Source organism: Aythya marila (genome assembly GCF_965140915.1).
Source record: "Aythya marila genome assembly, chromosome: 18".
NCBI lineage: Eukaryota > Metazoa > Chordata > Aves > Anseriformes > Anatidae > Aythya > Aythya marila.
In genome coordinates, this window is record NC_139059.1 from 8780369 (window position 1) to 8791848 (window position 11480).

At 44.6% G+C, this 11480-nt stretch overlaps 1 protein-coding gene across 1 annotated transcript; it reads left to right on the forward strand.

Moving 5' to 3' along the window:
• The first annotated feature begins 1399 nt into the window (after positions 1-1399).
• On the forward strand, positions 1400-8835 carry WBP2 (WW domain binding protein 2). Its single transcript, XM_082775261.1, has 8 exons — positions 1400-1494; positions 2236-2344; positions 2900-3035; positions 4637-4729; positions 5043-5159; positions 5379-5501; positions 6853-6929; positions 7212-8835. The coding sequence occupies exons 1-8, from the start codon at positions 1436-1438 to the stop codon at positions 7263-7265; spliced, it is 768 nt and encodes a 255-aa protein (XP_082631387.1). The 5' UTR covers positions 1400-1435; the 3' UTR covers positions 7266-8835.
• Positions 8836-11480: the final 2645 nt, after the last annotated feature.

Here is an 11480-nt window from a genome sequence, read left to right on the forward strand (position 1 = left end):
TAAGCACTGCAGGGAAAAGCTCAAATCCATGTAAAAAGATAAAATTTTGGATAGTATATGTTCTTAATGTATATTTGTGCATTATAATATGAGGAGCCCTTTTAATGAAATTATGCAATCATATTTTTTATTATTATTGTTATTATTTTTTAAGAGCTAACTCCTGCTCAGCTGGAGCAGCAGATAATACCCAGCCTAAAGCTATCCTAACACCACGGATATTTTCCTGTACCCAGATTTCTGCCAGGCAGACAGGGTGCTGTCTTGTAGGGTGACTGTTCAGTCCTTCCAGAGTACCCTGTGCAAATATAAGGGGGTAATTTTAGGAACCCAAAGCATGGTTTGGATCCAATATTGGACAAAAGTCTGTTTGCAGGTGTATGAAATCAAGCGTGAATTAAAAGAATGATGGAAACCAAGCAAGCCTATTTGCTATTAAAGGGACTAAGCCTCACTTTAGGAATAGTACCACTAGATTTGTGCGATTTTTATTCTGAACACCTGAATTCTGCCCTGACCAACCAGTGAAAGTCCAATTTTGTCTCTGTTTCTTTTACTTATGGGCTTTTCCCTGGGAGAGGCTTCCAAAGACCATTAAAATCGCTTGTGGTTGCATGGTTTTTGTACAAAAAAAAAAAAAAAAAGAACTTGCGTGCAAAACTGGATAGCCTGCTAGGAAAAGCATTTCAGCCACTAGTGGGCTGGCCCGGAAACGTCTTCCAAAAAAAAAAGACGTGCAAACCACAAGAAAATACAAGCGGATTTGAAAGCTGTCAGGGTGCTGGGCAAACTCCCCTTGCTTTCTCTGTGAGCGGTGTGGCATGGACTAAAATAGGAAGCTGGGAAAACTGCTGCCAAATGAGACAGGCTCCAAATAACTTAAATAATTTTATTATATATGGTCAGAGGGCCGTGTAATCAGATGATTAATGGGTTTGTAAACATGTTTAGGAGGTCTCCTGAAAAGGAGACCAGCTCTTTGGATTATCCCTACTGTTATGTCTAGAAAACAGAAAATTTAATACAATCTCAGCAGCTGGCTGTGGCTCAGTAAATTAACACTGGCTGCTAATTGCAGAGGGCTGCCCAGCTCCTCGGGGATGGTGAGGCTGTGACGGGTGGGCCCCAGGGGGTTTTGTGGGGGAGGATGGAGGTGGTGAGTGAAGCTGCGGAATGCGATTCTGGGCAGAAGAGGGGTGGGAGCACCCCTCACAGCGCTCAGTAACCGGGCCGGGAGCCACGACCCCCAAGTCAGATTTTTTATTTTTTTATTTATTTATTGGAGGGGTGGGGGGTGAAACATGGCGCCGGGGCGGCGGGAGACTACAACTCCCATCAAGCCCCGCGCGCAGCGGAGACCCACCCCACCGACATCGCCGCGCATGCGCAAAGCGAGCCGGAGGCTGCGAAGCGGCGGCGGCGTTCGGCTGCGGCCATGGCGCTGAACAGGAACCACTCGGAGGGCGGCGGCGTCATCATCAACAACAGCGAGAGGTGAGGGGGGCCCCTCACGGCCCCGGGGGGCGGCCATGGCCCCCTTCCTCCCCCCTCCCCTCGGGGGGTCCGGTGGGGACGGGACGGGAGGGGAGGGGGCGAGAGGGGCGGGGCCAGAGGGGTCACGTGGTGCGGGGGGGGCTCGCGCACCCCCCGCCATTTTGTGTATGGGGCGGGGGGGGGGGTTAACCCTTTCGGTGCCGGGCTGGTGCGTGGGGGGGGGGGGGCTGGATAAAAGGGGGGGGCAGCCCCGGTGGTGGCGCCCCCCCGGTATCTGAAGGCCAGGGAGGGGACGCGGCTCCTCCCAACCCCCTTCTTGTGCCTGAGGTGCCCAGGCCGTGGCTTTGGACCTTCCTCAGCCTTGTTGTGTAACCCAGGCTGAGCAGCGCCTGCCTCAGCGGCCCCTGCTCTGGGGTGGTGGTGGGGTGCCAGGACGTAATAAATTAAAAAAAAAAATAAATAAATATACTTACTTTGAGGTCCTGGTCAATTTGACTGACTGGATGCGCTGCCTGGCTGTGCCCGTGTGCTGAGGAAGGAGCCCAGGGCTGGGAGCGAGCAGCCAGCGCTGCTGAAGTTGCTGCAGCCAACAATAACGACAAAAAGTGCCAGCAGAACGATTTGTGTCTGCTCAGCACTGACCTGAAGTCACACCCAGCTGTGGCAGGTCCCTAAGCTGTGTGCATTTTGCACTTCTGCCTCAACTGTAACACCGTGTCTCTTTTCCTGTCTTGTTCGCAGCGTTTTGATGACCTATGACCACGTAGAAATCACCTTCAGTGATATCGAACCCATGCCAGATGCCTTCAAAGGGACCAAGAAAGGGAGTGTTTTCTTGACTCCCTACAGAGTAAGTAGTAAAAGGCTTTATCTTGCATGAGGAGATAAATGTTCTTCATGGTTCTGTATTTAAATGCTCTCCACGCATGAAAGTCAGGATAATCTACTACTCCTTGAAGTATGGCTCATCCTCTCCCTCTGGGGAGCATTATGAATACATTGCGTGTCCTGTCTATTCGTCAAAAGATAATAAATCTGATTACTTCTTGTACAAGCAGCTGTTTAGTCCATTAGGCAGCTTCAGAATTGGAAATTAGCAGTGGTCTGGAAATGCTGAATGCAACAGTTCAGCTACTAAATCATAGCTGTGCGGAGCAGCAAGTTCTCTAGAAATTGGGAGGAGTATTATCTTAGCAAGTGTAATCTTTCTGGATGGCTTTATTGCCTTGAGGCTTCAGTTTACCCTTGTGACTGTTCCGTGTAGCTTAGGGCTTGCAGAAATGACAAGGATCTTTAAGTGTGGGAAGCAGCTTCAGTCCATCGAGAAGTCTCTTCAGATAATAAATTGGGGCTGCGTTTCCTGTTTGCTTTAAACACCCTTTGTAATGTTACTTTCTTTTTTTAGGTTATCTTTGTATCGAAGGGAAAGGATGCTATGCAGTCTTTTGGGATGGCCTTTTATTTGTTGAAAGATTGTGAAATTAAGCAACCCGTCTTTGGAGCAAATTATATCAAGGGTACAGTGAAAGCAGAGGCGGGAGGTATGTATGGTACTGATATGCAGTTAAACTAAGATACAGGATGTATAATTTTTAGTGAAATAACTATGTAGTGTAACCCAAACTTGTATACTGACCACATGGGTTCTTACAGTACTGCTAAAATGCGTTTTTCTCTTTGAAACCAGCAGCTAAAAATATTCCCCTTGTCTGCTGTCTGCACAGTGACAATGAACAGATCTGTTCTGGAACTGATCTCATTCTTGCCCTCTGTACAAAATCCTGAGTTCAGTCAACCAAGTGATCTCACTGAGTAAACATCAGAGCAGAGAGCAGGCTGCGATGGCAAAACAGAGGATGTCATTTAGCTTTGGTCACTTGGGCTTATTTCTTAGTTCTGTGTCCAGATCCTATGACAAACAGGCCTGATCCTTTCTGGATCGATGTGGGTTTTGAGGTGCCGATCTCCAGAGCACTGCTCTCCATCGTTTCCTGTGAAATTCAAGGAAAAGCGTGTTACTGCTGTAGTGCATCTTGGAAGTAAAATGCCACGTGCTTGGAAAAGAATCAACTATCTTGACGTAAGGGAATCTTCAAGTGGCAGTTTCAAACTTTCATATTATGTTCAATTGGAAGATTCTGGTAGACTTTTTCTCAGTTTTTTTTTTAATCACTCTCGTACTTCTGCTTTTTACCAAGGTGTAGATCAGTAAACTCTTTTTCATCCCCAGCCTGATTTATTCTATTAGCTGTGTCACTGCAATCACAGCGCAGTGCTTAGGAGACTTCAGTCTATTACCCTGAAATCAGCATTACAGCTTCTGTATGGGAGCACAACGGGACCGTCCAGCGTGAGAGAAAGGCTGAGCAGTAAGGACAAACACTGTAAACTGTGTGAAAGGCAAACTGCTTCAGCTAAAATCTCTGCGAGTTTTCCCCAGAGGCTGTCTCCTTTAATGAGGATGTTGCTTTAACAGCCACGAGAGTCTGGTTTAGCTCAAAAGGTTCTTTAATCTACACGTCCCTGTTTCAGCACTGACACAGCTACTGCTTTGAGGCATTGTTGGGACCGTGGGCTGTGCATGTTTTTCTTTTTTAGCCTGTAATATGAGATGTTGCTAATTTATTTTTTTAATTATCCTGACTTGATATATTTCCTATGGACTTAATGGATTTACATGGTCCATGTTTTTCATTAAGCTCTTTGCTTCACTGGGCACTCGAACTCCCAAACTAATTTATAGCTGACAGTTAGGTGTAGTTGCAAAAGCCTTCTAGCAAACAGGATTAACAAAATCCCTGTCTTCTGCACTAATCTTATACAAAGCTAGAGTAAATCCAGCACTTCTGATAGCTTGGTCTGTTGGCAGCCAGTATGATAACAGGCACAACTTCAGAAAGCTATTGAACGTCTTCCCCCATTGATGCTTTTTTTCAGGTGTCTCTTGACCTGAAAATATCATCCCGTGTGAAATTTTCTGGTAATAGGGTAATTCTGTTGCTTTATCTGCTTTTTCCTCTTGGATATTTGGGATAAGCTCTTTAAAGAATTACGTACAGGACATCTGTAGATAAAGCACAGAAGCTAAATAGCACCAAAATGGCTTCTCCTTAATTGTGAATTCTGTCTTTCCTCCCTGCAGGTGGCTGGGAAGGATCTGCCACGTTCAAGATGACTTTTTCAGCTGGGGGCGCTATCGAGTTTGGACAGCGTATGCTGCAAGTGGCATCCCAAGGTATGGGAGCCTGGTGGTGTCTGCCACTTAGTTTTGTGGTTTTGGGAGGCCTTGCCTTAATCTTACAGCAGTGGCAGTTTTAATTCGGAACAGGTTGGATTCCAGTCTGTCTGTCAGGCTGTATCTTCAACTTACTTGCTTTAAAAAAAGCATTTTTTTTTTCCACGTGCAACAAGCAGTGTTTTTATAGGATTGGAGCTTATTTTATTTATTTATTTTTTCTGATGAGGACTCTTAGTTTGTTGTAGTTCTTGGTCTGTACGTTATGCAGGTTTGATGTTCTGTTGGGGTGAATTTATCTTTACTTCTTTAGCCTCCAGAGGTGAAGTGCCCAATGGAGCTTATGGCTATTCCTATATGCCCAACGGATCCTATGCTTTTGCACCACCTGCAGCTAATGGGGGCTATCCATACCCACCACCTCCTCCTGGTAAGTCTGAGGGTTGAGAATGGGGATTATTCTAGTTAGCAAAAGTTTGAATAAGTAAAAAAGGGTAAGAAATACTAATTTGACATTATCTCTGACATTGGATCTGATGCCTTGTGCAACTTCTTTCTCAGTGTATTTGCCTGTGGCTGGTTTTGGCTGTGTGCTGTGACCCACCCAAAGGAGTTAAGCCTTTTGCTGTGTTATCTCCTTTTCTGACAGAGTTTTATCCTCCCCCTCCTGTTGGGGGTGCAGATATGGGTTACATGCAGCTTCCCCCTCCGCCGTACCCGGGGCCCATGGAACCCCCCACCAGCGGTCCTGATCTGCCTTCCACTCCTGCAGGTAAGAGTTGTCTTGAGGTGAATGAGCTCCCAGCTGCTTTATAACGTCCCTAGCACTGGTGTTGGGGAGGAGTGGGCAGACATTCTCTGGCACTGCTTCTTGACAACAGCTGTGCAAAAATGTGTAAGGAGTCGTTGTGTAAAAGGCTGAGGCTGTTGAGCATCAGTGTTACTGCTCAGAAAAGTCATGTAGCTTTGTTACCCTCATTGGGCTTCCATGTCTTACCTCTCGGGGGAACTCAGAGTCAGCTTAGAAGCTTCACTTAAGTTATAATTGTTCAGGAGAGAGGGGGGGGCTTAGGGAGCTCCACTAATCTTCAGCCTTGTATATCCAGCTCAGTGTGGAGGCCAGCCTGGTTCTCACCAATGCCTATCTGCACCAATGCAGATAGTTTGCAATTGGCTTTATTCTCATTGTGACAAGAAAAAACAAACAAAAAAAACACCCAACACTTGTGATTCTGTTGTGGTAATCTTGCTCTGTTAGATGAATAAAAAGAAATTGACGTTGCAATTGATGTTGATGTTTCTTGCCTGTGTTAGTTAGCAAATATGCCTTTGCTGATACCTGCTCCCTGTTCTCCCATTTCCCTCTAACCTGCTTGCTTTTGCTTAAACAATTTGGAACTGAGGAACAGATCATGGAAAGGAGCTGGGGAAAAGTCAGTCTTGTTTTTATTCATTTTGGATTTATCAAAATGATTTGGAACATGATTTTGAACAGTCTGCATGTGGGAAAAAATGAGAAATTAGCTTTTGTGGCTGGACAGAACCATAGATTTCTCATAGATAAGGACACTTATCTGAGTAAGCTTAACTGGTCTCTGGTTTGAATAAATAACCCATCATCATTGAACTATTATTTGGAAGATGGCACGGATCCAGATGGGCATACAGGACTTTTATATTCCGCAGAAATAAAGGATCTGGATTGTCTTCATAAATTACCTCCTACTAAGTAAATCCTCTGAGTTGCTATAAACTTGTGCTGATTTTTGTTTTGTATTTCCACTCCCGAGAAGGATGGTTGGTTGACTGCCTTTTTAAGGGTTATGGTCTGTATTCAGGCAAAACAGCTGTTAGTGTTTATATGTGGGCTAACAAGCAACTTCCAGGTGACATTTCCAAACTAAGTCTTGGTCTGTTTCGCCTCTCTTTTGACAGTCCTGTGGCAACTGAATCTGCTATTTGGAAGAGTTAATGCTTGGTTGTTGTGTTTATGTTGCAGCTATTTTGGAAATTGAGGGTTTCTAAGATAGTGCTTAGTAACAGTTAATGGCCAAGACTGTGGAGTTTTGATTATAAAATTTCTTTGAATGTCACCAAATCTGTAACTTCTGTTTCCGTGACAGCTGAAGCGAAAGCTGCTGAAGCTGCTGCCAGTGCTTACTACAACCCAGTCAACCCACATAACGTCTATATGCCCACGGTAAGTTCCTCTATCATTTTTTTTATCAGCTTGAGTGTTTGCTGTCTGCAAAACTAGTCCACGTTTCCATCAAGGAAACTGGTCTATGCTAAAATCAAGTTTTGGGAAGGGTTTTCTGCTCATGAGAGAGTCACAATCATGTACAAGTAGCAAAGGTTCCAAAGTACCATGTTGTGTTAGCAGTTCTTTTTCTCAGTGACACAACAAAGTTTGTCTGAATCGATTGCTTTGTTTTGTTTCCCTTAGCTATGAATTGATGTTCTTTTATTGTCTTTACTTCAGGACCAGCCACCCCCTCCTCCGTACTTCCCACCAGAGGATAAGAAAAACCAATAAGCTACCACAGAACTTCTCCGCGACTCATCGCTTTCTTACTTCCCATTTTGGCTGAATCTTGGGGCATGGTCCATAACACTGAGGAGTAGAGCCTTACCTCAAGGCACATGGCTTTCCTGGACTTTAGTGGTAGATATGTGCAGAGCAAGGGGAGAGAATTCAACAGCCTTGGTACCTCGTAGAGCTCTGAGGGTTTGCCGTCCTACCACAGTATTCCCTTCTCCCTGTGCACGCCATCACTAGAACTGGAGGTTGTCTTTGTGATAGTTTCCTTTGTCTGTTTTCTTTCATCCTTAAATTGTACCTCTTTAGAGTAAGCACCTGCTCCAGACTCATAATTAATAAGCTCATAACGTAGGAACAAGGTTTTTGAGGGGTCTTGACTTTACCAAGACTATCTCTGGACACAGGGATGTCTCTGGGTATCCCTCTCAACCCAGAGAGTCACGTCCAACTTTTCCCTCCCCTACCAAGAAAGGGCTTCAAAAGGAACCTTTGGAATCTCAGAGGAAATAGATATCTATTAAATTTAGCAGATATCTATTAAACTTATTTTCAAATAAGTTGTTCCTAACCATCACGACAAATAATCCGATAACCCTCCAAGTTTTCCTGCTGTGCACTATGGTGATGCTGACAAGTTTCCTTTTTTTTCTTTTAGGAAAACATACTGCCTGTGGCTGATTAGTAGCATCTAACTAGTTACAGATCATATGGGAACACTAATTTTCTGTTGTCTCTTTTTTCCAGTTAGATATGTGGGCTTGAGATCACTAAGTCCTGGGTATTGTCTTTATAGTCATTAATGCACTTTTTTTTTTTTTTTTTTTTTTCCTCTGCTGTAACACAAGTTACACCTTTTGGCCAGTGAAGCATCTTAATCCTGTGGTTTAACTGGTGAATTAATAGGTAATAGGGAGAAAATAGTTGCTTCTGCCCTGGAAGCACTTGAGAGAATATGCAAAAAGGTGGAATAAGTTGTTGGGTATAACTGAGCAGTTGAATGTTGTTTAATGCTGTTAGTGTTCCTGGATCAGCTGTGAATTCACTTCTCAGTAACTGGAATGTCAGCTCCCTGGACTGAGGGTTCAAGCATTTTCCTTCCGTGACGTTGATTCTTTGATCTCATTAGCAATGACTGTAGTGTTCAGAACCTCTGCAGGACTGGGCAGTAACCAGGTTGTGAAACTGCGTTGTACAAAGCTTTGCACAAATCAGATTTTACTGACTTCTGACAGCGTCTGTGAGAGAGAGAAGATCCGTCCCAGCAAGTGTGAAGAAAGATCATGTGCTAGGGAAGTGCTGAGACTTACTGCATGCAGCCTGCTTGGAGAGAAAAACGGTCCACCTCTTGTTTTCTTTTCATTTGAGTCTAGGTGATTAATGGAATTGCTACTCTCTGTGCACTGACTTTTCTAGAATTGCTACTGCAGTGATGTAAAGAAATGGTTATTTTAAAAAAATATATATTTATTTTGAAGATGTTTGATTAATATATTAATGTGAAATGACTTTTGAATGCAGATTTGTTTTGCTGAGACTGTGAAGTAAAGAGAAATCAGCTCAAAAATTAGTGTGTGTCTCAATTTGTGTGTCTCAGTGGGCAAAGTTGGCAGTGACTTAGTAGCTTTGGATGGGGGCAGAGGGAATTTAAACAGCAAAATTGCTTGGCACAGGGGGATTTTCTTCTTGCATTGGCTTGTCATTGGTGGCATTAGTCACTTGACTTCTCTTGAATTGGGCTTACTTTGTGAAATGATAATCAGGTGTTAAATCTTTACAAATGCCCATTTCCTGGATCCTGTTGTAAATTGGTGACGCAGCTGCTCAACATTTTACCAAGATTGTTGTTTTTTCCAGACTAGTTGTCCTGGTAATCCTTTGCAATCTATTGCTGAAAGTAGTTGTTGAGGAGCAAAGAGTTAGGAGACAGCAAAAAATTAGTGCCTCTAAAATCTGTCTCTAATTACCAGACAACAATCCCTGATTTTATCTTTTTTTTTTTTCTTTTTTTTTCTTCTTCTTTTTTTTTTTTTTTTTTTTAATAGTGTTCTGAGATGTCTGGACAGCTGTGTTCAGCTAGGTCTGAACTCTCTAAGGTGGTGTGGTTCTACCCAGTAGCTCTTCCTGGAAAACCAGGAGCCAAACTTTGCGTGGCTTTGTTCTTTTTCTGAGCTGTAAGGAGCCACCTCAAAGTTCTGGCCCAGCTGGTGTGGACATCTTCCAAATTCTGCTCTTCTACATCATATTTGTCCTCCCACATAACTGTTTTACTGAGTTTTAACTGTTTTAGGCTGGCCCATCTACTTGGGATTGTTTTCCGTAGCAAGAAGTGGGCGGAGAAGGAAAGCACTAAGACAGATATTAAGACAGATGTTACAGCCCAGGGAGAATGCAATAAATCCTGTTTTGGGAATTAAATTACTTCAATTCTAGATTTCTTGAATGATTATCAGTCCTACTGTAAGACACTGCAGGAAGCTGCTGCTGTAGTTCTGTCAAACCACTCTGTACTCTAGGACTCCTACTCTGTTTCAAAACATCTGTGTCCCACTTACTCTCTACTCCCAGACAGATATTCCTAGAAAACCGTTTGTACAAAGCTTCCAGGTCTCTAGCCCAGTACCACTTACAGTACAGCTCTCATGCAAGCAATCAGCACAAACACGAGTTGTTTTATTTGTTTAATTATTTTTAGTTTCCTTCCACAACCAAGTCTACTTGAGAGAAGAAACATTTAGCTACTTGTTTGGATGAGAACTTGGCTCCATGGCTCCAACAGAGTCTTTTCCATCAGGGCAGGCAAGTGGTAAGATCTGCAGGGAGACCACGATGTTTGCTGCCTTAAAAAATAAATAAATGGGTGGGTGGGTCAGGCTAGAAGAAATAAAGTATTTGTCTCGTTAATGTGACATTAGTGAGCTAAGTCAGTGGCTTGTCAGTGAATGCTAGACCTCAGCATAGTCTGTGGGGAGGAGAGAAGGAGCAAGTCAAAAATGAGATTGATCGTGGTTTTCTTGGTACATTTGGAGCAAGATGGTGAGGATTGAAGCAAGTTTTGGTGATGCTGAAGCTGTGGGGGCCAAAAGGCCAGGCTAGTCACGCAGTACGGCTCGTGCTGGTGTTAAGTTGAGCGACGCTGCACGATTTAGGAGGGCGCAGGTTTTGGACAGCTAGATGCTGGTGAGAATCTGTGCCTTGCTCATAAAAACCTGAAAACCCAGACTTGTCTTGGGTAATCAGCACTTGCTGGTAGCTCCCTGTTGGGAAGAGTGAGCAGTGCTCAGCTTTGTAAAGGGCTTAGAGGGGGTCGAAGGATTGCTTGGTCCCGCTGCCCGTGTACAGGGCCAGATTTTAAGTACTAAAGTAGAAAAGTTGTACTGAAAGTTGTCTTCTGCTCTGGAAGTGGAGATGGGAGTAGGGCAGGAGGAAGTGTACATGAGGATGTCTCCAGACCTAATCTGTGCTTGAGTGATTCATCAGTTATGTGGCAGAAACACTGGCCTATGAAAGCTAAATCCAAGCCATTAAATCCTAACGTTTGGCTGGTACTATGTCCTTGAACAGACAGGCAGGGCAGAGGGAACAGTTAGTGTTAGTAAATCTTTTGGCATAGGCAGTACGTATACAATTGTCTTCTGGATGTGATGTTGGATCTTTGTTTGAGAAGTCGCTCACGTGCCCTTTGGGCCTGCTTCCCCTCCCCGAGTATGGGGCTATTTCCCTCCTTCGCTGTGGTGTGGTGAAACTGGGTATTTCTAAAGTGCCTGGAGATCTTGTGCAAAGCTCTGTTACTGCAGGAACTGCAGGTGCTGGTTGCAGATGTCCTGCTGCAGGATCTGAAAGCCTTGCTGAAACCCCTGGGGGCTGGTGAAGGGCTTTGCCCTGGACGGATGGGGCTTGCACCTGCTTGCTCAGGAAGGCCTCCAGCCAAAGGAGAGAGCAGGCCCTCCTCAGCTGGTTATCATTATTTTTCATGATTTCCCTTCTAGCTGGGGAAATGGACAGCAGCTAGGCCAGCTTTGCCCGTGCCTGCCACGTGTCCCTTTGGGGACTGCCGCGATTGCCCACCATTTCCCATCAGCAGACGGTCAAACTGCAGTTCAGCCGTGCGAGGATGTCCTGATTTATGATTTTGCAGCGCCGTCCGCCTCCGTGAGCACAGCTGAAGGAGGCGTGGGGTGAACTTGGGACCAAGCTGGTCCTGGAGCAGCC